The sequence below is a fragment of the Trachemys scripta genome, chromosome 4 (genome assembly GCF_013100865.1).
Source record: "Trachemys scripta elegans isolate TJP31775 chromosome 4, CAS_Tse_1.0, whole genome shotgun sequence".
Taxonomy (NCBI): domain Eukaryota; kingdom Metazoa; phylum Chordata; order Testudines; family Emydidae; genus Trachemys; species Trachemys scripta.
The window spans coordinates 101,839,027-101,862,863 of record NC_048301.1 but is presented as its reverse complement, the minus strand read 5'-3'; the positions used below and the strand labels follow the sequence as shown (position 1 = coordinate 101,862,863).

The window sequence follows — 23,837 nt, the reverse complement described above, 5'->3', positions numbered from 1 at the left end:
TTTTGGGAATAAAATTTAGACTGCAGTAGAGAGAGTAATGTTATTAATGGATCCTCACTCCTGTAGTTTGATCCTGCCAGAAAGATGTGACTCCAAAGTCTGGCCATGTTTAATATTGTATGATGTGTCCCTTGATTCAGTTGTCTTGAAATCCCTGGCATTTGGTCTTCTAGCTTTCTTTTTTTTCAGAGTAGCTGATTACAGGCTGCAGAAAACATGTTCCCTTATTAAGCTAAAGCATTATGGTGATGAAGGTCTTTATAATTCCATATAATAATAATTTAGAATTGTGCTAAAATCTATTATGGCTTTATTTGAAATGCTACAAAGATAATTCTAATAAAGAGACATGCTGTTCTTAAAATGGAATTCTGTGGGCAAGAACTGAACATAGTTAATGAAGTATAACTAGCTAGAGGCTTACCAATCTGCGGATACCCACTTTTTATATCCGCAGACCATGTTTGTGATTGGATGTGGATACAAATTTTGTATCTGCACAGGGATCTATAAATAGCAGTAGACAACAATTCTTCAGAGGAAAGACTTTTCAGTAGTTGTTCCATTTTAGTGTAGTCTTGATTTAGGGATTGAAAAGACTGAAGTATCACAATGCTAAGCACTGCTTCTTCATTGGATTAATATATAACTTCTAAAATGAAATTCACATGAATTTTTACTGAGATGAATTAAATGATTGCTCTTTGGATGTGTTTTAGTACACCTCTGAATGCCAAGTGGCATAGAAAGTTTTGTTGCATTGTTAGGTTTGGATTTAAGGTGAGAGATAATTCTCATTTGGGAGATTAATGTGTCATTTTTATAAATTCTAAATTTAAGAAATTGTAAAGTGTTACTATTTAAAGCACTCAACATCTAAAAGTTAATTTTTTTCCTGATGTGCTTAAGCCTAACTTAAAAAAAACCCCTAATTTTGTATATCCACCCCGTGCCATGATGCCCATAAACGTTCAACCAGGTAATAATATCTTGAGGGGCAGATGAGGCTACCTGGCACTTCAATTACTCTTGCTAAAGAGCTGGTGATTGCCAAGAAGACAGAGGAGCTAATTTATTCAAAACTCACTGAAAGGGAGTTACAATTATTCATAATGCAACACTAGTGGATTTAGTAATCTCAGAAGCTTGTAGAGTAATCCCCTTTGTAAAACCATGATACTTTTCATACAAACTCAACATTATCAAGAGTCATTAGGAGAGTAGAGCAAAGCTAAAACTTGCTTTATATGATCCACAGAATTGCTTTTAGTGAGTAAATGCCTATTTAAATAATAATAAAAGGTAGACAAGCATATTCTTGCAATTTATAATTGTAAACATGGTTCATAATAGATTGATTACTTTCTAGTGCAGTAGGATCAAAGACTGTATTTAGGCTTGCCTGATTCTAGAGATTACATGTTGTCTGGATTTTTAAAGGAGGTGTGCACTGCCATGGCCACTGTCACATTAAGTGGAAGAGGAAGATCTCTTGAACTGAGAAGGGTAGTCTATTAGAATTAATTGATGTAGTAGCTGGTGTTTTGTATGTAGTTTGTATGTTTTTAAGGGCAGTTACCTTCCTGGAAAACTACAGCTAAAATAATTCTAAGCAATCTTCTGAGTGTAGATGAATGTTTAGCGTAATTGTTTAACTACTATATGGATATCTATATTAGAACATCACCTAGTCCCATCAGCAATATCCGGGATAACGCCCATTTCCATTATCATGTACTAGGAAAGAATTCTTAAGAGAATCCGATCCAGCGACCTTGCTTTCTGGCTAGTAGGTGTCAGATACATTTGATACTTCCTTTTCCACACCTTTCCATTTCTGGCTGCTGGAAAGAAAAAAAGCGTTCTCACTTTGCTCTCCCATATACCCCAGCCAAGATCCTAACTGCAGTGGTGTTGATGGGGGAGCTATTTGCTATTCTCACTCCCTCAGCTCCTGGTTGCTGCCATGGGAGGCTACATTTTTCTGATCTGCTGCTTCCATGGCCTGTTTTTTTGCATTGTCTTCCCATGTGAACAGCTTCATTGTGTCTACTTCTGGTGGTAAGGAGAGGCAGATTGAAATTGACATGCCTGTTGTCTGTTTCATGCTTTACTGCTAGGCTTCTGAAAAGAAGCTGAGAAGTGAATCCATATTTTGTTAATTTCACTCTGCTGCTGTTTTTGAAAGCTATCAGTAGCAAGACATGCACTGGAGATGTGTGCAGAGTAAGGATCACAACACTGCATTGGATTCATTTGGAAGGTTATCTTTACACTCATAAGGATTAGAAATGCTTTTCAAATAAAAGGTTAAATGAAGCAAAAGTTGATATTTGGGCCTGACCCACTTATCAGGGAAAGTTTCCTATTTACCTAGGCAAGTAGATTTTTAAAATTTTGATTTGAGTTTCAAGTTCGCCATCTATCACATCAACATAATGGTTATCTCACAAGAACACGTGAAGCTAAATACATTAAATATTGTAATATGCTCAGATACTGCGATAAACGATACATAAATACCTTCATCTTTCTTTAGAACTTCCAGCAGTACTCATGTTTATTCTTGTTATTTTAGACCTATTCTTACTTAACTTAGTCCTTAGGTTCAAAGATCAAAAAGATTTGACATTCACAAAAAGGAGAAATGTGCTTAAGATGAATGAAGGCTTCAGATTCAAGAAATGCCAACATTATATTCCTTTGTAATTTTACTGAAAAGCAATATAGCAAATTATCTTCATGTAAGAAAACAAACCTGACACTATCAGATTGTTTCCCAAGGTCAAAACTGGATAAGTAAATTACAACATAGTGTGTGGAATCTTAGCCATTCAACTCCTGTTAACATTAAAATTTGAACGTTATGATGTCAGACATTGGAATTTATTAGATTTCCCTAATCCTGGCTGGAGATTGTCAAGTGCTGTTTTTTAAAGCATGTAGCTGCCTGGAGAATGCGTGCTTCAGTGTATTTCACCGGTTCATCTCTGGTGGTTTTTAAAAACTATTTTCACAATCTGTCCCTTCCTGGAGAAAAGGGATTTTTCCTTTAAAAAAACATATGCTTGGATTTGGTTCCTTCCCGATAGGGAATATGGGGGGAAAGGCAGGAAATAGACCCTCAGATTTTCTGATTACCTCTTACCAGGTGGTGCTGAGCCAATATTATTTTGTCTTGTGAAAGTGCCTCAGACCTCTGATGTTACATGCTGGTGTAAATCCATTGGTTTGTTATCAGTTATTTCACTGTCGGGTGTTCTGCACTTCACCAGGTTACTGTTAAGAGTGATGTTTAGATAACACCTGAAAACCTATTCCTAGCCCTAATTTATGTTTTTTTTTTTTTTTTTTTTTTTTTTTTTTTTTTACAACAACATAGAAGATAGAGGTCTAATAAACTGTTTGAGGGTCTTGACTACTATTCACTGAATACATGGTAAATGAATTGTTTCCGATATGATTGCTAAAGCCCTTGTCAGGTTTTTTTTTTTTTTTTTTAAACAAAGGAAATGAGTTACAAGTTGAGATGAGTTAAAATCAAGCCAAAGAGCAGCTCACTGATAAAAAGCTTGTACTTTCATTCTTGGTAGGCACACAGATTAGATTAGAGATCAACAGTGGGTCTTTTGTTGCATAATCATGTTTGTAATTAAGACAGTGGAATGTAATAATGCTTTTACTGAGCTAAATTCAGTTTCACTGAATTGATTTGTCACTGATTTTGATGTAAATTGTGTTCACGTTCTCTCCCATAACCATGTCAGATCTTGTTTTTGGAATTTGATTCAGCACTGCTTGCTGTCATTTTCATAAACGTAAAATAATTCTGTTGTGTTTTGTTGGAGGAGGGGAGAAATTGATACAGACAAACACATCATTGAGCAATCTTGTATCTTTTTAAAAATTAAAATTTATTTTCTTTAGGTAATCTGGCTCAAGAATTATGACACTTCAAATCCTTTTACATTCATGTTTATTAGTAAAGACAGCTCTTTCTACATATATTGCAAATGCAAATTGATTAGTCTAGTGACATATTTGAGACTAGTCTGTTAATGGGCTTCAGTATGCTGTGCCTTAGGTCGTTAGGTCTTAAATGTTTGATACTCTAGCATTCTACAGAGGAATCCATTACCAGTACCTCTTAACTTTCTCCAAATGCAGCCCTCCTCAGTTTATGGAATTAAACTTCACCTTTTAAGGTGACAGAGTCAAAAATTGCAGTTAATTGCAGTGGGTTTTGGCAAGTGTCCCTTTGTTGTGGGTTTTGTAAATTGGGGGGGGGGGGGCATTTTGTTTTTGGTTGAAGCTGAATTTTCAAGCTCTCCTCTTGGATGGCTTGGGGTTGGGATGTGGGGATTTCCCCCTTTCCTTTATTACCTATTTTTTTTTAACAGGAATATTTTGCTTCTAACAACTATTTTAACTTTTAGACTTCAATCATGTGCTCTGCCAGCTAAATATAAAATCTTTTAAAAAATATTTGATGCTTTAAAGGTGAAAAGATCCTACCTTACTTAACCAAGTACCCGGCTGTAAGTGCTTGACATTTACAAGTTAACCTCATGCTGGTCTATGAATTTGTTGCCATGAAAATTTGGCTATATAATTAAAACGCTTTTAGAATAATTTTGTTTCCAGAATCATGGTTTCTACTGTATATGTGGGTTTTTAGATCACATCCTTTCCCCAGAGTTAAACTACCAGCTTATTTAAAGGAACAGAGAGATTGTAATTCAAATGTAGGGTAATAAATAATACCACTGACGCCTGGGGAAATTTTGAATTTAAGACCAGTAATTCTTCTGTTTAACGTGAAGGATTTACTATTTTCTCAATTTATATTTTCTGTTTACTACTGAAGGATATGGGGATACCCTTTGAGGCTTCATCCTTTGGTGGAAAAAAACCCACCAGCTGTGGTAATTAGGTGAAGTTGTGACTCTGATTTGTCAATCAGAGCTGGTGTATTTAATTATCCTGCAGAAGATTATGAAGAAGAAAAAATGGAAGGATTTACAGCAAGAGTCTATAGGTAGAAGCCATAACTAATAAAGGGGATAAGTTTTGCTTTAAACTGTTTTGTCTTCATTTGATTTGTTATATGCTGATTATCTGTACTGGGAACATACAGCCTAGAACTTGAGACACTGGTAGTTCTTGTTTCTGCTTTAGCCTGGTAAACATAACCACTCCCTCCCTACCCATCCATAAATAAATAAATAAAATAACTAATAAATATATCTATGCCTATCTTGGGATTAACCTTGCACTTATGTATCAATGTAACCTGATTTTGTATTACAGAATGGACCTCAGCTGCCCTTCTTACCATAACATAGATAGAATGTCACGGCATACCAAGTATAATATACAAAGATGTACTAGATATGCACATTTTTCTGGTATACCTGGTCTAGTTCGGTGTTGACCAGTTACATATTTGTCTCAGTATTCCTCCTGGCTCTTAGTTTATACAGAATAGACAAATCTAATTTTCCTTCTTTTATTCTCTGCGTGTGTTCTCCAATTTCTTATCCACTTCCAGAAATGGGATAAGTGGCAACGTACCTTCAGCCTGAAGGATTTGTAAGATTCCTTCATTTAACCACTGTGGTGCCTGAATTGAGGAATAGCAAGAATTGGCCTGCTGTCTTAGGGCTTGTCTATAAGAGTAAATTGCACCGGTATAACCTGAACCAGCTTTTAAACCAATATAATTTAAAAGGGCTGCACAACCACTCCTGTTTTGGTTTAGCTTAAACTTATTCCTAGTCAATGTAACCTAAACTGAAATAAGCCACTTGTAAAGCTAAATAAGCTTGTCCACACAGCTTTTTGCACTATTTTAAATTCACACCTTAAGTTATGCTGATGACATTTTTTTTTCTAGACAGACTCGAGACAGTAATTTAGTGCTGTGCATCAGTAAGACAAAATGCAGCACCTTTAGTGTCCTCCTACCACAGCTGTATTAGGGGTTTTAAAGTTGTTTTTATTTCTAAGAAGTCTGTTTGAGCTTCTTCCATCTTCGAAGTGATGGTATTGTACTCTTTATAATGCCCAACCATTTTAAAATTTGAGGGAAAATAATTCATCTGAATATCCTAGAACTTCAGTGAAAGTCTCAATTTGCCAGTTGTTCATGCAGATAGATGTTTACCTTGCTTTTATAAACAAAACCTTTTTCTTGAAAAATCAATTACACTGTGAGTGAGGTGCCTCCACAAACTGAGACAAAATGGCAAAATGTTCTGCCGACTGACACTGCCCTTGTCTGAGTAAACTCATTTCATATATTGGTCTATGCAGTACTTTGTAGTAGTGTTATTGAGTGAATAAAAAGCTAGTAGATAAACACATAGGTGATAGTATGAGAAAAAGATGGTTTACAACTAATTTAAATACTTTCAAGAGCAGTTCTGATCTCGTTGTTGTGCTTGAACAAGGGGGTGGGTATGTTGCCACTAAAACACAATTCAGGATGGTTTATGCTGCCATCATGAGGAAATCTGTTAAATATGATTAACTTCCTCTGTACAAAGGTGTTTATTCTATCACTTAAAAACAATTCAGTATCATGTAGGTGAAAAGGCAGGTGCTACCATATTTAAAATTTCTCGAACAAATTTGCAGAGTTAATAGCATACTGTGAATTAAATTCACTGCAAGAAGGAATGATTTTGGAATCTTCCAAGCCCTGGCACTTGGAAAATGTAAGGTGAAGTGTAAAAGAGAATACTTGTGTTCATGGCTCTGTGCTGCTGATGCTTTTCTCTCTGTAAAGAGAAACAGCCCAGCTTGCAATAAGCTTTTTTGTGGGGTTTCTAAGAAAAGATGCATAAGAATACCTGTGCATTTTTCCAGTTAATAAACAAACAAACTGTGGCACTCAAGTCAGAGAACAAAAATTCTTCCAAAATAACCAACCCACTTAGAGTTTGGATGTAGCATTTGTTTGTATTTCAAAGTATTCTACTTAATACTTGGGAACTTCAGTAATGGTTGGCAATGGGCAATTAAAAATGGGGAACATAACTACACCTCTACCCCGATATAACGCTGTCCTCAGGAGCCAAAAAATCTTACCACGTTATAGGTGAAACCGTGTTCTATCAAACTTGCTTTGATCCGCTGGAGCACGCAGCCCCGCCCCCCCAGAGCGCTGCTTTACCACGTTATATCTGAATTTGTGTTATATCAGGTAACGTTATATCGGGGTAGAGATGTACATTATAGTAATGATTTTGGCATATTCCATCAGAGTATACTAAAATTTTGGGACAAAAATTTAAAAACTACACTAAATATGGGGGTACACAGCAATGGTCTCTGATGTTTGACTAGCATTCTGTTTATACAGTCGCAGTGCACAGTAATACCCCTGGTTGTGTATTTCACAGGTTAATTATTTGTTATGTAATGTGTTATATTTTTGTTCCTTTGAGTGTCCTTTTCCCCTTTGTATTGTAGGTCAGGAATGTGAGAACTGTTTTCTCTACCTTCTTCCCTCCTCTATACTGTTCACATATACATCTGTTTTCCCTTTTAAAATTAAATAATCCTAGAATGCTGTACAGTAACAACCCAAAATCTGTTTATATGGAACCCCACTCTCTCTTTACAAAATAAAACAAACATACAAAAACCCCCAAGCCCCCCTAGCCAGCCAACCAGACTAATTTCTACATTTGGTTGCTGTTTGGGAATCTCTCTTGTTTCTACATCCTTTTTAGATGAGGTGACCAAAACTGAAAACAAATAATTGAAATTTGAACAAATCAACAAATGTAGCATATTTGTGGCCAGTTTCTTTTAAAAAACACAGCCAATGTTTTTTTTTTTTCTCACGTTTTTAACATTTAATTTTCATTCACTTTCAAACTTGCAAAGGGCTATTATTAAAAGTTACATCAGTTTCTTTGCTGATTATATATTTTTTTATTATATGGGAGAACAGAATATCCTGTTCCTTCTCCTTTGTGTTTGGCTGCTGACACTGATTTTTACAGAAAATCATGTAATATATTAGTAAGCTTTTTAATTGTGAAAGTTTTGTTTCAGGCCTTGGCTACACTCGGGACTTCACTGCTGTGGCAGCGCTGTGAAGCGCGAGTGTAGTCGCGCCGCCAGCGCTGCGAGAGAGCTCTCGCAGCGCTGTATGTACTCCATCTCTCCGAGGGGAATAGCATCACTGCGAGCAAGCGTGCAGCGCTGCAGGCTCTGATTACTCTGGTGCTTTACAGCGCTGCACTCACTGGGCTCAGGGGGGTGTTTTTTCACACCCCTGAGCGCAGCAAGTTGCAGCGCTGTACACTGCCAGTGTAGCCAAGGCCTCAATCTCAGTTTCAAGGTTTTATGTTTCTGACCTCTCAGATTTTCAGCATAAATGATAAGAAAACCTATTTGAGAGAGCTACAGGGAACCCAGATAGTAGATATACCCAGAGCTACTTCTGGAAGATATGCCAGTGATTTGGCCACATGTAATTAGTATGCTTTGTTAGCTACTGCATGTTTGTGCTAGACATACTTTTTAAAATAACTAAACTTGTTTTATTTAATTTGTCTAACTATACATACTTTTGTATCCCATATCATCAATTGCTGCAGAAGATGATGTTGCTGTCTGAGATTAGAGTTGATCCTAATCTAGTCTACTCATCTGTAAGAATGGGGAATTAATTGCTTTGCACTGATTGGCTTGTACTTCTTCCCCCCCGCCCATAACTGACATGTAATTCCGTTAGGGTATATCCATCATCAGAAACTGAGAATGACTGATCAAGTAATTTTTTTTCTTCATTATTTGGTAGATGTTTCAACGTGAAAGAAATTTAACCATTAGACTTTGACAATACCAAAAGCATGACCTAGATTTTGTGTTTTGGTGATGGCTTTTACGGGAGGGGAAGTTGCCTTTCATTCTGCAAGCCCTACTCAATTGGAGAATTAAGTAATGAGTTACTGAAGTTATGCGGATTCAGACTACGTATATTCCAAGCACTTGCTTCCCTTAATGATGGCATTGAGTCTAAACAATTATAAATGTTTGGTTTTGTTGGTTTTTGTCATGTTTAGTGAAGTTGATGCTTCCATATTAATTTGTGTTACAAAGTTTAACATTACTTTTTTATCTGAGGGTTTGCTCTGATTTCTTGTTTGGGGAAGATGTGCTTTAGCAGATTTAAAAAAAAATTAGTTAGCTAATAGGAGTTATGGCTTTTGACCAGTCTAGATCTTGCACATTTTATATAAGAAAACTGGACTGTGATCAATTGGCCAAACATGTATGTACCATAAACTAATTTAGCTCCCTGTTTAATTTTCCTTTCTCACACAAAACTATTTTGGATTTTTGTGTGAAACACTAGTGCTGAATAAGGCCCCCCATGAATATTAAATGTATAGTAAATTTCTTTGGGTAAAATGCACTTCAATACAGAGGACTCAGCCAAAGCTTAGAAGTTGCTTGAAAGGTTTATATGGCATTTTACATGGTGGCAAGGATTTTGCGTGGCATCTGCAAAATTTATATATGTATGTGTATATGTATGCTTTTTAATTTTCTATATAGAAGCTACATTGGAAGTGCGCAAATGCAAAATATCAAAGGCAGTGAAAACCTACCTTTTCTTTTCCTTAAAATATACTTTAAACTAAGCTTTCGTTTAAAAAAGGGATGGCTTTTTATTAGGGCTGTCAAGCGATTAAAAAAAATAATCACGATTAATTACACAATTTAAAAAATTAATTGTGATTAATTGCGCTGTTAAACAATAATATAATACTATTTCTTTAATTTTTTTGATGTTTTGTACATTTCCAATATATTGATTTCAATTACAACACAGAGTACAGTGCTCACTTTATATTTATTTTTTATTACAAATATTTGTGCTGTAAAAAACAAAAGAAATAGTATTTTTCAATTCACATCATACAAGTACTGTAATGCACTCTCTTTATCATGAAAATTGAACATGTAAATGTAGAATTATGTACAAAAAATAACTGCACTTAAAAACAAAATGTAAAACTTTATAGTCTACAAGTCCACTCAGTCTTACTTCTTGTTCAGCCAGTCACTCAGACAAACAAGTTTGTTTACGTTTGCATGGCACTGTTTTAGCCGGCGTCGCAAGATATTTACGTGCCAGATGCACTCAAGATTCAAATGTCCCTTCATCTTCAACCACCATTCCAGAGGACATGTGTCTATGCTGATGACTGGTTCTGCTCGATAACGATCCAAAGCAATGTGGACCAACGCATGTTCATTTTCATCATCTAAGTCAGATGCCACCGTCTGGTTTGGGCTCTGTAGTTTCCGGATCGGAGTGTTGCTCTTTTAAGACTTCTGAAAGCATGCTCCACACCTCGTCCCTCTCAGATTTTGGAAGGCGCTTCAGATTCTTAAACCTTGGTTTGAGTGCAGTAGCTATCTTTAGAAATCTCACATTGGTACCTTCTTTGCATTTTGTTAAATCTGCAGTGAAAGTGTTCTAAAAAAGAACATGTGCTGGGTCCTCATCCAAGACTGCTGTAACATGAAATATATGGCAGAATGCAGGTAAAACAGAGCAGGAGACGTACTATTCTCCCCCAAGGACATCAGTCAAAATTTAATTAATGTATTATTTTTTAACGAGCATCATCAGCATGGAAGCATGTTTTCTGGAATGGTGGCCGAAGCATGAAGGGCCTTATGAACGTTTAGCATATCTGGCACGTAAATACCTTGCAAGGCTGGCTACAAAAGTGCCATGTGAATGCTTGTTATCACTTTCAGGTGATATTGTAAACAAGAAACCAGCAGCATTATCTCCGGTAAATGTTAACAAATTTGTTTGTCTTAGCGATTGGCTGAACAAAAAGCAGGACTGAGTGGACTTGTAGGCACTAAAGGTTTACGTTGTTTTGTTTTTGAATGTAGTTATGTAACAAAAAAATGTACATTTTACGATAAGGAGATTGCATTACGGTACCTTTATGAGGTGAATTGAAAAATACTATTTATTTTGTTTATCATATTTACAGAGCAAATATTTGTAATAAAAATAATATAAAGTGAGCACTGTACACTTTGTATTCTGTGTTGTAATTGAAATCAATATATTTGAAAATGTAGAAAAACATCCCAAAATATTTAATAAATTTCTATTTGTATTCTGTTGTTCAACAGTGTGATTAAAACTGTGATTAATTTTTTTAATCGTGATTCATTTTTTTGAGTTAATGGCATGGGTTAACTGCAGTTAATCAACAGTCCTACTTTTTATTGGAAAAAAGAGAGGACTTCTCAGCTGAGTGATTGTTTTGGTAAGTTTAATGCTAGAGTAAATTTTTACTTGTGTTAGAATCCCCTAAAGACAATAGTTTATAATGAAAACTTCAACTCATTCTAACTATCACAGTAGGAACAACTGCTATAAAACCAAATGAAATTACCACTTGTACTTTTCTCAATATTCTGAGGTTATAGAGAATGTTAACTAATCTTCAGTCTATTGTATAATCTTCAAAATAACAGGCTTTAATGTTCTTGGAAATGAGAAAATGCATTTGGAATTTCAGTATGTGCTTTGCTCTCTATTTAGATTATATTGCTGAAGCTGAAAATATTAGTCTATTCTCAGTTTTAACACTTATGTTCTACATTTGCAGTATAAGCCTAAGACTTGTATTTTTTTTCCATTTTAGAGCATCACCTAGTTTTGTGGGTTGCATATTGTGCACTCAAATGCTATGGTTATGATTCCCTACATTCTTCTTCGAGTGATTGTTCACGTCCATTACACATTAGGTGTACGCACGCCGCGTGCACGGACGTCGGAAACTTTTTCCCTTAGCGGCTCCCGTCGGGCCGGCGGGGCCCCCTCCTTCCTGCCAGAGCGGCGCCCCGCTCCAGGGTATATATATCCCTGCCGACCCGACCACTCCAGTTCCTTCTTACCGTCCGTGGCGGCGTTGGAACAACTCTGTCTCTCGTCTGAGAGTGTCCTTTAGCAATAGTCAATTAGAGTTCTAACGGTTATCAGTTAGTTGTTGTAGTGTTTAGTCAGTAGTTAACAGCTCATTAGAGTACTTAAAGTTCCTGCCGGGGTGGGTTGTTCAGCCCCGGCACCGGCCCCGGGCGGTGGGGTATGCCACACGTCCAAGGCTTCAAGGCTTGTGCCACGTGCCGCAGGCCCATGCCATTGAGCGACCCCCACGCTTCGTGTCTTCGTTGCCTGGGGGAGGCTCACCAGAAAGAGCGCTGCAAGATCTGTAAGGCTTTTCAGCCCAGAACTAAAAAAGAGAGGGACTTTCGCCTTAAGCAGCTGCTCATGGAGACGGCGTTACAGCCCTCCACTTCGACGGCACCGTCTGCCTCCGTGCGGAGTGCCCCTGCCTCGGTGCGGGAACCGGCGTCGGTGGGTCATCCGAAGACCGCGGCACCGACCCAGCGGGGAAATACGCGACGCCGATCGTCTTCGCCGGCGAAAGTGAAGAGCCAACCTAAGGCCCGAGGTCGCTCCCCGCATAAAAAGGCGGCACCGGTGAAGACCTCGAGTGCCCCTAAGGCCGATATGGCCCCAACACGGACCCCGGTAGTGGCTCCGGCGCCGAAGGGCCCATCGAGCCCTGGGACAGGCGCGTCGAGCAAGGAGGAAGGGCTGGAGGAGCTCGTGGAACAGCCCTCCACTCCGGACACGTTTGAGGCAGCTAAGGACCTCATTGCCTTGTCTGTCTAGGCCCCGGCACGCGCTGAAGGCGCCCCGCCTATGCTGCCGCGCAGAGGCAAGCCGGCGATGGTGTGCCCATCACGGTCGCCGTCTCGGCACCGTTCCAGGGTCCGGTCCCGGTCGAGCTCCGCCTCGGTGGACTCCCGGTTGCCCTCGGCGCAGGAAGCACCGCAGCAGTCGGGCTTCAGCAAATGGTCGGCACTGACTCAGCAACCAAGCACGAGTCGGCACCGCGAAGCGTCGGCGGTTCGTTACCCAAGACCGACCAGCCGTAGCCGTTCCCGGTCCCGAGATCACCGGTACCGTTCCAGGTCGGCAAGGCACCGTTCCAGATCCTGGTCGCGGAGGCGCTACTCCCCAAGACCAGACCGGCACCATCCGACGGCGCCACCGTGGCCTTCCAGATCACCGTCAGTGGTCTCGGGGTCTGACTCTGACCGATACGGTGGGTATGTCCATAGGTCACAGGCCAGCAGGGACTACGGTCAATCCCAATGGGGCCAGCCGAGCCAATGGCCATTCTGGACACCCTGGGCCTACCACCAACAAGGGCCCCCATCGAGAGCCTCGAGATCCGGGCCATCCCGGTACCGATCCTGCTCCCCGCGGCATCGCCCGCAATTGTATAGGGAGGCAACGGTCTCTAGACCACCGGAGCGGGAAGGAGTGGACTCGGCACCGAGTACGGTACCGTCCCAATCCCTCGCTGCGGGTTAGGCCGCAGAGGATCAATTGGCTGACGCAGGTTTACAGGACAATGAGGATGGGCAGAAGGCCCCGACCTCTTCCTCCTCGCCAGATGAGGCGGTAGCGGGCACACTGGTGTCCGGCCCTCCCCCGATTGACCACTGGGCACACCAAGACCTGCTTCGCCGGGTAGCCCTCAATCTGGGCTTGCAAGCGGAGGAGACTGTAGAGCAGGATGACCCCATGGTCGATATCCTGAGCCCAGAGGGCCCCTCCAGAGTCGCACTCCCCATTATACGGACAGTACAGTCCAACTATAAGACGGTGTGGCAAACACCGGCCTCCAGTGCACCAACTGCAAAGGGAGTGGAGAGGAAATACTTCGCCCCATCTAGAGGGTTTGACTTCCTCTTCCTTCATCCGTCCCCCTGTTCTTTGGTGGTCTCGGCGGTCAATGAAAAGGAGCGGCATGGCCAGGAAGCTCCTGCCCCCAAGGGCAAGGAAGCCAAGAGATTGGACTTATTCGGGAGAAAAGTCTATTCTTCGGGGGGCCTTCAACTGAGGAGCGCCAATCAGCAGGCGATTCTAAACAGGCACAATTTTAACTCTTGGGCATCAGTCGCCAAGTTTAAGGACTCCCTCCCATCTGACGCGCATCAGGAGTTCACGGCCCTGGTGGAGGAGGGAATGGCAGTGGCCAAGACCTCTTTACAGGCTGCGCTAGACTCAGCAGATGCTGCGGCTAGAACAATTGCGTCGGGAGTCGTGATGAGACGTTCGGCGTGGTTGCAGGCTTCAGGTCTCCCGCCGGAGGTGCAGACTACGCTGCAGGACCTCCCGTTTGAAGGTTCGGGCTTGTTTTCCGACCAGACGGATGCCAGGCTACATAGCCTTAAGGACTCCCGAGCGACCCTTAAGTCGTTGGGTATGCACACCCCGGTAACGCAGCGTAAGCCCTTTAAACCCCAGCCGCCGCAAAGGCAATACCTCCCTCGACCCCGACACGAGCCGTACCGCCGTCGAGGCAGGGATAACAGGCGGAGGCGTAACAATACGCCTAACCAGGGCCAGAGTCACGGCCAGGGCAAGCCACAGCCAGGAAATAAGCCAGGCTTTTGAAGTTACGCCCGAGGACAGCGTACCATATTCCATTCCGGATCCTCCTCTGTCTTTCAAAGACCGCCTGTCCCATTTCTACCGGGCATGGTCGCGCATAACATTGACCAATGGGTCCTGTGCACAGTGAAGGCGGGCTATACCCTCCAGTTTTCCTCGCCCCCTCCCTGCCATCCCCCTTCCCCGTCCCTCTTCAGGGACCCTTCTCACGAGCAACTTCTCAAGCAGGAGGTTCAGACCCTTCTCGCTGCTGGAGCAGTAGAAGAGGTTCCAATAGACCTAAGGGAAAAAGGATTCTACTCCAGATACTTCCTGATCCCCAAGGCAAAAGGAGGCCTCCGTCCTATTTTGGACCTGCGCGATCTCAACAAGTTTCTGATCAAAGCTCGCTTCCGTATGGTCTCCCTGGGAACTATTATCCCATCCCTGGATCCGGGGGATTGGTATGCTGCCCTCGATATGAAAGACGCCTACTTTCACATCTCAATCAATCCGGCCCACAGACGTTTTCTGCGCTTCGTCGTCGACCAGCGCCACTTCCAGTTTACGGTCCTGCCCTTCGGCCTGGCGTCAGCACCACGAGTGTTCACAAAATGCATGTCCGTGGTAGCAGCCTTCCTTCGAAAGAGAAGGATGCATGTATTTCCGTACCTGGACGATTGGCTACTCGCGGGCAGGTCGGAGGCCGAGGTCCGGTCTCACGTGACGCTGGCCCTGCAGACGTTCGACAAGCTCGGCCTCCGGGTCAATGTGCCCAAGTCCACGTTAGTCCCCACACAGAGGCTGGACTTCATAGGTGCAACCCTGGACTCGGTAACCGCACAAGCGAGCCTACCAGAGGCACGGTTCAGGTCAATTCACAGAGCCGTAAGCACGGTCCTAATGTTCCCCACGACAACGGCAAGGTGTTGCATGCAGATTCTGGGGCATATGGCAGCTTGCACACACGTGGTCAGACATGCCCGCCTGAGGCTTCGGCCCCTACAGTTGTGGTTCGCCCATACGCACCGCCCCAACAGAGACCCATTGGATCAGGTAGTCACGATCCCAAACCAGGTGCTCGGCTCGCTACGCTGGTGGCTAGATCACCAACAGGTATGCGAAGGGATCCCCTTCGATGCCCCACAGCCCACTCTGACGTTGGTAACAGACGCATCGGACTTGGGTTGGGGGGCGCACCTGGGAGAACTGCGGACCCAAGGGCTGTGGTCCAGAGAGGACAAGCTGCTTCACATCAATCTGAAGGAGCTAAGAGCGGTTCGCTTCGCCTGTCAGACCTTCTGCGCCACCTTAAAAGGTCACAGCATGGCAGTCCTGACGGACAACGCTACCGCCATGTTCTATATAAACAAGCAGGGCGGGTCACGATCTTCTCCCCTCTGTCGCGAGGCACTCCAATTATGGAACTTCTGTATAGCCCATGCGATACACCTCATCGCGACGTATCTTCCGGGGATTCAAAACGGTTTAGCAGACCGCCTCAGCCGATCCTACCGAATGCACGAATGGACGTTGAGGCGAGACGTCCTGCATTCGATCTTCCGGAGGTGGGGCTTTCCCCGGGTGGATCTATTCGCCACCAGGGACAACAGCCAATGCCCTCAGTTCTGCTCGTTCCAGAACCTCAGCCGGGGGTCATTAGCAGACGCTTTCATGATTCCATGGGGAGGGAGCCTGGGATATGCCTTTCCTCCATTCCCACTCATACACAAGGTTCTCCTCAAAATCCGCAGGGACAGGGCGACGATCATACTTATCGCCCCGGCCTGGCCACGCCAGCATTGGTTCACGTCCCTGCTGGAGCTGTCAATAGCCGATCCAATCACCCTCCCCCTACATTGCGACCTAGTCACGCAAGACAAAGGTCGCCTACTCCACCCGAACCTGTCTTCGCTACATCTCACGGCATGGCATCTCTCTGGCTGAATGATGCAGAGCACAGGTGCTCTCACCAAGTCCAGCAAATCCTCCTTAATAGTCGGAAGCCCTCGACAAGAGCGACCTACCTGGCAAAGTGGAAAAGGTTCTCCCACTGGTGTGAGCCTCAACGCATACAGCCTTTACAAGCCTCGGTTCCGTCGATCCTGGACTACCTTCTGCACCTAAAAAATCAAGGGCTTGCGCCCGCCTCTATTAGGGTTCACTTAGCTGCAATCTCGGCCTTCCATCCGGGAGAGTTGGGTGTGTCAGTGTTCTCCAACCCCACAGTGACCCGATTTCTCAAGGGGCTGGAAAGGGTGTTTCCCTACTCGCGCCCGCCTGTCCCGACGTGGAGTCTGAACCTAGTCTTGACAAGACTCATGAGTTCCCCCTTTGAGCCTCTAGCCACTTGCTCCCTTATGCACCTCTCGTGGAAGGTGGCGTTTCTCGTGGCCATCACTTCGGCCAGAAGGGTATCGGAATTGAGAGCCCTCTCTTCGGAACCACCATATACAGTGTTCCATAAGGATAAGGTGCAACTGAGGCCGCACCCCAAATTCCTCCCAAAGGTGGTAACACAGTTTCACATGGGACAGGACATTTGCCTACCGGTGTTTTTTCCCAAACCCCATACGGACCCTCACCACCGCAGCCTACATACCCTGGATGTCCACAGGGCGTTGGCTTTTTACCTGGAACGGACCAGGCCGTTCCGCAGATCGCCCCAGCTGTTCGTTGCTATTGCGGAACGTATGAAAGGCTTGCCTATCTCGTCACAGCGCTTGTCGGCATGGATTGTGCATTGTATACGCACTTGTTACGAGCTCGCCAATGTTCCGGCCCCGGAGATCCGGGCCCACTCGACTAGAGCCCAAGCGTCCTCGACGGCCTTCTTGGCGCAGGTCCCTATCCAGGAGATCTGTAAGGCAGCCACCTGGTCGTCGGTGCACACGTTCACAGCCCACTACGCAATCCATCACCAGACCAGAGAGGACGCGATGGTCGGTCGGGCCGTGCTACAGTCAGTTGTATCTTGACTCCTACCCACCTCCAATGGTAAGCTTGGGAATCACCTAATGTGTAATGGACGTGAACAATCACTCGAAGAAGAAAGAACGGTTACTTACCTTCTGTAACTGTTGTTCTTCGAGATGTGGTGTTCACGTCCATTACACTTCCCACCCTCCTTCCCCTCTGTCGGAGTCTCTGGCAAGAAGGAACCGGAGTGGTCGGGTCGGCAGGGATATATATACCCTGGAGCGGGGCGCCGCTCTGGCGGGAAGGAGGGGGCCCCGCCAGGAGCCGCTAAGGGAAAAAGTTTCCGACGTCCGTGCACGCGGCGCGCGTACACCTAATGTGTAATGGACGTGAACAACACATCTCGAAGAACAACAGTTACAGAAGGTAAGTAACCATTCTTTCTTTTGTGTGAAATATTATACGTCAATGCATTGGTTTCTGTTTGAATTTCTGATAAAGTTAATATAACCAAACAAACTGTTTCCTTTCAAATAGGCCTTGATTGTCTGGTAATTTTCTTTGAAGTATAATACAAGAGCTGTGTAGGTTTTGCATTATCTAAGTCTGAGCTTGGTTTATGAATCTTTGGCACAGCTTTTCTCTTAAGAAAAAAATAAGGATCCCAAGGACACTTCTAATGAGGGATCCAGCATTTTGTGTAATTATAATTTTCAGGAAGTATTGTAGGCTGCTTCTCAACCCTTTCCCCTTTGAAAGCATGATTAAAAAATACAATAACAAATAAGGGTAGTTATTTTGATAATGAGAACATCCAAAATTGTGGTAGTAAGGATTTTTAAAGATCGGGAAATAAATGAAACACAGGAGTTTTGAAGGGATATAAAATTTTTCACCAGGGCATACACCAACCTCTAACTAAGGAAGTTAAGAAGAAATTTTCCCGGTAGACCTGTTAAATATTTTACCACGTCATGGTTTCTTATACTTCCTTCTGCAGTATCTGGTACTGGCTACTGTTGCAGAGAGCCTGCTGGACTAGATGGACCTTTGATCTGATCAAGTAGGCCAAATCCTAAATTTCTAAAATACTAGATGTCAGGGATGGAAGCATAGGGTTAAGAATAGCAGAGAAATGAAAGAGATTGATAGACTGGAGATCACAAAATTGATAGGGTGGCAGAGAGGAAGAGAATGAGAGATGAATAGTGGTAATAAGGGGGAGGGATAGCTCAGTGGTTTGAGCATTGGCCTGCTAAACCCAGGGTTGTGAGTTCATTCCCTGAGGGGGCCATTTAGGGATCTGGGGGCAAAAATCTGTCTGGGAATTGGTCCTGCTTTGAGCAGGGGGTTGGACTAGATGACCTCCAGAGGTCCCTTCCAACCCTGATATTTTATGATTCTATGAATAAAGGGAATTCAGAGAGACTGGAAAGAAAAGTGGCCCGTGCAGTGTCCAACATAGTATGTGGAGGAGGCAGTCTACGTCAAATAGGTATATTAATGAAAAGAAGCAATACCTAGCAGAATCACTTGGGTGGTTGTGGGGAAGTTTCTTGGATGTCTATTAAGTTACTATTTCTATGGCTCCATCTTTATCCAATACCAGCTACAGAAACTAATAAGTATGAAATTGTATCTTCTGTAGGTTCAAGAGCTTCATCACTTCTTCCCTCTCCAGAGCGTCCCAAACATTACCTGTGTGAAATGGACAGGATTCTTGGTAGTTTTACCACAGCCCATAATGTGTTTGTAGTTTTGGGAGAGTTTATGACCTTATGGACATTTTGTTTTACTTTTTATAATATTAGTATATACATCCAGAGCACTGGGTTCATTAAATACAAATGTAAATAAAATACTTGATGTTTTCAGGGTTTAGAAACCGTGCATAATATTTCCTGTGACTTTCAGTATTTCATTTTATGTAGAAGTATATTGATCAGAAATGCACATCTGAAGTGGTGCAACTTCTTTCTGACCTAGCTGTAAAGCTTGTTTTTATCTGTCTAGTTGTTTCCTAATCTGAATATGTCCTTAGGAAAAATAACTTGACATGTTTTTTGATGGATCATCATACCATTATGATGTCAAAGCAGAAAATAAGTTATGATGATATGATTCCAACTCAAAATACAAAATGCTAGAGGAATGTGGAGCCCGCAGTTGATGAGGTTTTACCTTGTGAGCTTCTGCAACTAGATGTCATGTCATTTAAAAAATATTTTTTGTACAGTGTGGCCCGTTGCTTCTCATTACAGTAAGAACATTCTATATGCTGGTAGGTTTTGATGATAACACTTAGTATTTATATAGGGCTTTATATTTTCAAAGCACATTACTAACCTAAATTCTTACAACTCCCCCATCAGGTAATTTAGGAATTACAGAATCATTTATAAGCATGTGTGTGTATATATAGATACTTTATAAGTATGAGAAATTAATTTTTTCGTGTTCTCACTGAGTGAGCAGAAAAAGCAAGAAAAATGTTTGCCAGGATTTCCAGGTCAACTAGTGCAAGATGGCATTTGTTTAGTCATTGTCTATTGCATTTACTTTCATTAAGTTGAATATACTTTACATAAAATTAAAATACCTGACTTAAAAAAATTATAACATTCTTTGATTCTTGAGAAATTTATCAGGAAACTTTTAGAAACTTAACAGCTTGGCACTACATTTTTTTTCATACAAGCAGAAATCTCATTGCCTGTGTGAGGAGCTGGATGCATTTGAAACATGATTTGAAATAAGATATGTCAAGTTGATATGAAATTGGTTTACCATTTTACATATGCAAAGTTAATGCCATTAATTTCAATAAGATTGGGAATGTAGACAAGATTCAAGGGGGGAAAACAGTAGTGTGAAATGTGGATGCTTTTTTCCAGTGATAGTGGGATGAGGTATTAGAAATTCAGAGAAATCAGCAGTTCTGTCTTAACCTAGAAGTAGACTTGAATCCTTATCCCAAAACTGAAAATTTTTGAGCAGTTTAAAAAAAAAAAAAAAAAAAAAAGAGAGAGAGAGAGAAATTGAGCTTTGTCCTTTTAATGACTGTGCTTCCCTGCCAAATACTTATTAGTGTGTGCTTGTGATTTACTGACTGTGTGAGTGGTTAATGACTGACTGAAGCTGATGGTTGCAGTAGTTGCTTCTAAAAAGCAGATACTGTTACAAGTAAACAATTATAGGTATGTATTTTGTCACCACATCATTATTCGTCTTGTCTTTGGACAGCTGGAAGTTGTTGGCTGAGACACACTATCAAATTTGGTGTATTCTGTATTTTAGTAGATTTCTGAGAAACCTGCTATTCAAAACTACAAGAAAAATGGTATACTACCCTGTATTAATACTCTGCCAATTCTTTTAATTGAGTTACTAGGACTCTTACTTATACCTTTAAAAGTAAGCTGTTTATTTAATGTTATGTTTTTAATAAGTCTGTTTTGTTATGAGAATATCTGTTTTGAAAATTTGTTTTCTTATCTTGAGCAATTAGAACAGCTCACAAAGGATATTTTTGGCATGTACTGTTAATGCTGTTGGCTTCTTACAGCAGTTATATTCCAAGCTTGTTAAAGTTTTTAGAGAAGGGTAGGCTTGGGATTTGTCATTGTGGAGTTTGCTGTGAGGTTGATTGTTGTCCTTTTAGAATTAATATTTTTGCTATTTCCTTTTGTGAAAGTGTGTAAATATTAAATTAGATATTGTTTTGTTAAAGTAATTGGAGAAGGGAGACAGAAGAAATTCAAATGCCTTATGGAATAATTGGATTCATCCAGTGATCTGAAGCTCAGGTATAAAGCTCAATGAAGTTATAAATGCTGCCGGGGAATTAGTTTAGTTATTTCTTATAATTTATCAAACATAGTATTCTCCATATTTGTGCATGTGTCCTTTCCTTTCTACTATTGACTTTTTTCAGAACATCTTATACAGCTTACATTTTTTAATTCACGTGAGATGACATGAGATTTTTCAGTTGCTGTAAGTATGAATCATTGAGTCCTTATGCTTGAGAGGATGCTTCTGAATATTTAGGTCGTGTTATTTATTTATTTATTTTTTAAAAAGACAATAGATTATTCCAGAGTAGAGAAATTTCCCACATCATTGAAACATTTTTTCTTACAGTTGTACTTCGGGAAGATTATAACTTTTTGGTTTCCAGGAATAGCTCTGGGTTTTGCCGCACCAGACTTTTTACATTCTAAAAAAATGTTTAATAATATGTCTATGTTAAATATATGTGACAAAACAAGTTTTATGTTGCCAATTATTTATTAATTACAAGATTGATTTGTAGTCCATTTGAAGGGGTGACTTATCTTATAAAACACAAACTATTTTAGTATAATAGAATGTTAAAGGATACCAAAGCATTACTTGGGCAATTAATTGTTGTATAGTTTTCTCTCAGATCAAAGAAATATGACCAAGAATACACCAGAAATAATTATCAATTCAGTTCTTAAAGCAGCACAGAATGCAATGGTCAAACAATAGTAAAGGCTTTTCAGGATGGGGCTTGAAATTTTTGATATTTTGGTGAATAAGATAGATTTAACTCAGTTTCCATTTGTGTGCAAAACCATTGTTTTCTCATGTTCAGTTTTATCTATTAAATTAGAATGTTTGATTATGTCATTTAAAGTTCTAAGAATACGAACACTGAACAAATGTAAGCATCATAAATGCAGCTAAATGCCTGTTTAATTAAGCAAAAGAAAAATTTCCTCAGAAAAAGTGAGATGAGGAGCTCTTAGTCAAACTATATATGCCGTTCTATAGTCTTGAAAGCAAAAGAAAAGAGAGAGAGGAGAAAAAAACCCCAAACAAACAAAAAAGACTCCTGACAGGCCAAGTCCGTCCTTGGGGTAAATTTTATTGACTTCAATGGATTTACACTGTGGATGAGTTTGGTCCATTGCTTTTAATGTTCAAATTATAATAGGTTCAGATTACTGTAAACAAAGACATACACACAACTTTAAATATAGGAGTTCTTAAAATACTTTGTCTTTCTAGGGATTAATTTATTAATTTTCCTTTTATCTGAGATTTATTTTCTTCATCCTCAAAATGACCTTCAGCCTGTTCTTATATGCCTGAGCCAAACAGTGGCAATACTAAAAATATTTTATCAAGAATATTTCAGATTGTTTGTAGAAGGGATGTTAATTGAATGTCAGCCAGCTCTGTTTAGAAAGTCTTAATAAGGAAAGATTATTTTGAAAGCACTCTCATTATCACTGCATTGACTGAGTTTATTTGTAAGCCTTATCTTTTCCATTACTCCAGTTCTAAGAGGTTTCCTAATACAACATTTAAAATGTTAAAATTTAAAAGCAGAATGAGTGAATTTTGTTCTTAAAACTGCAAACCTCTTCCATAACAATCCAGATATACTATACATTACAGCACAATTTAAAATAAACTGTATATGAGATCATGTTATAACTGTCTTCAACATCTACAAGTCTGATGATGTAGCTCTTATCAGGGTCCTTAACACAAAACACTGGCTTCTAAAAGTAATAAGATATTATGTAAGAATAATGGTCTCTTGAGAAGATTGCCCTTCAGGTTTTCTTGGAGGTCAAAAATAGACTTCAATCTTCCCAAATTACAGCCATATCATGTACATATTATGTATAATGAAATACATTTAGAGGGGCAGGAATGTATGTACAGTAAACAAAGTACAGTTTGGAAACTTAATGTTGTCTTAGGTTGTGTTGAAATATTAAAGGCAGTATTAGTTAATATTGCAGTGTGTGAAAGCAAAGACATAGGTACTTTCTGGTAGTTCAGATATCGGTAACCTTAATCTAGAATAATCAATATGTATATCTGTCCAGTATAAATAGTCCTCATATAGGATAAAGCAGATCACTCCAATTTCAAGCTGTGCTTGTTTGTATTTGCAAGGGTGTTGGGTGTTATGCTTCCCAAACTTAAAGAATAAAACCATGTTTTTTTAGTTGAGATAATTTATATCAGATTTGAAAAAATGAATAAATGAAAATATTTTATGAAGAGAAGCAACAGTGACATGATGCCATATTTTTACAGTGCCTCCACAATGGGACTCCTGTTCTGGAGCCAACCAAAATATATTGAATAAAAATTGTATGACATTTATGATTCTTTTGCCTGTATTCATTCTGGGCCTGTCCAAATTCTGCTGAAGTCTGTAGTCCTAACTTTTCAAACTTGGGCACATTTTTAGCAACCAAATCCTGCTTTCTGAATGCTGAAATGGGCACTTACATGCCTAAAATAAGTATTGGGGGTTCTTGAATGCTAAAAATGCAGATTTGGATGTCTGAAGGTACTGGCATTTGAAAGCTGCAATTGTAAATATGTAAATTATTATCAAAAAAGTTGAAACCAG

At 40.8% G+C, this 23,837-nt stretch overlaps 1 protein-coding gene across 16 annotated transcripts in view; it reads left to right on the top strand.

Moving 5' to 3' along the window:
* Positions 1-23,837, top strand: part of PLEKHA7 (pleckstrin homology domain containing A7) — a gene marked incomplete at its 3' end in the record, with an annotated part of 276,779 nt that overhangs the window by 78,047 nt on the left and 174,895 nt on the right. For 3 of the 16 annotated variants that reach the window (XM_034770158.1, XM_034770157.1, XM_034770156.1), the window contains 1 exon segment: positions 21,048-21,237. Coding sequence is in view for 2 of the 8 variants with exons in the window: in XM_034770151.1 (XP_034626042.1) it covers positions 20,573-20,628 (56 nt within the window). 16 annotated transcript variants of the gene reach the window in all.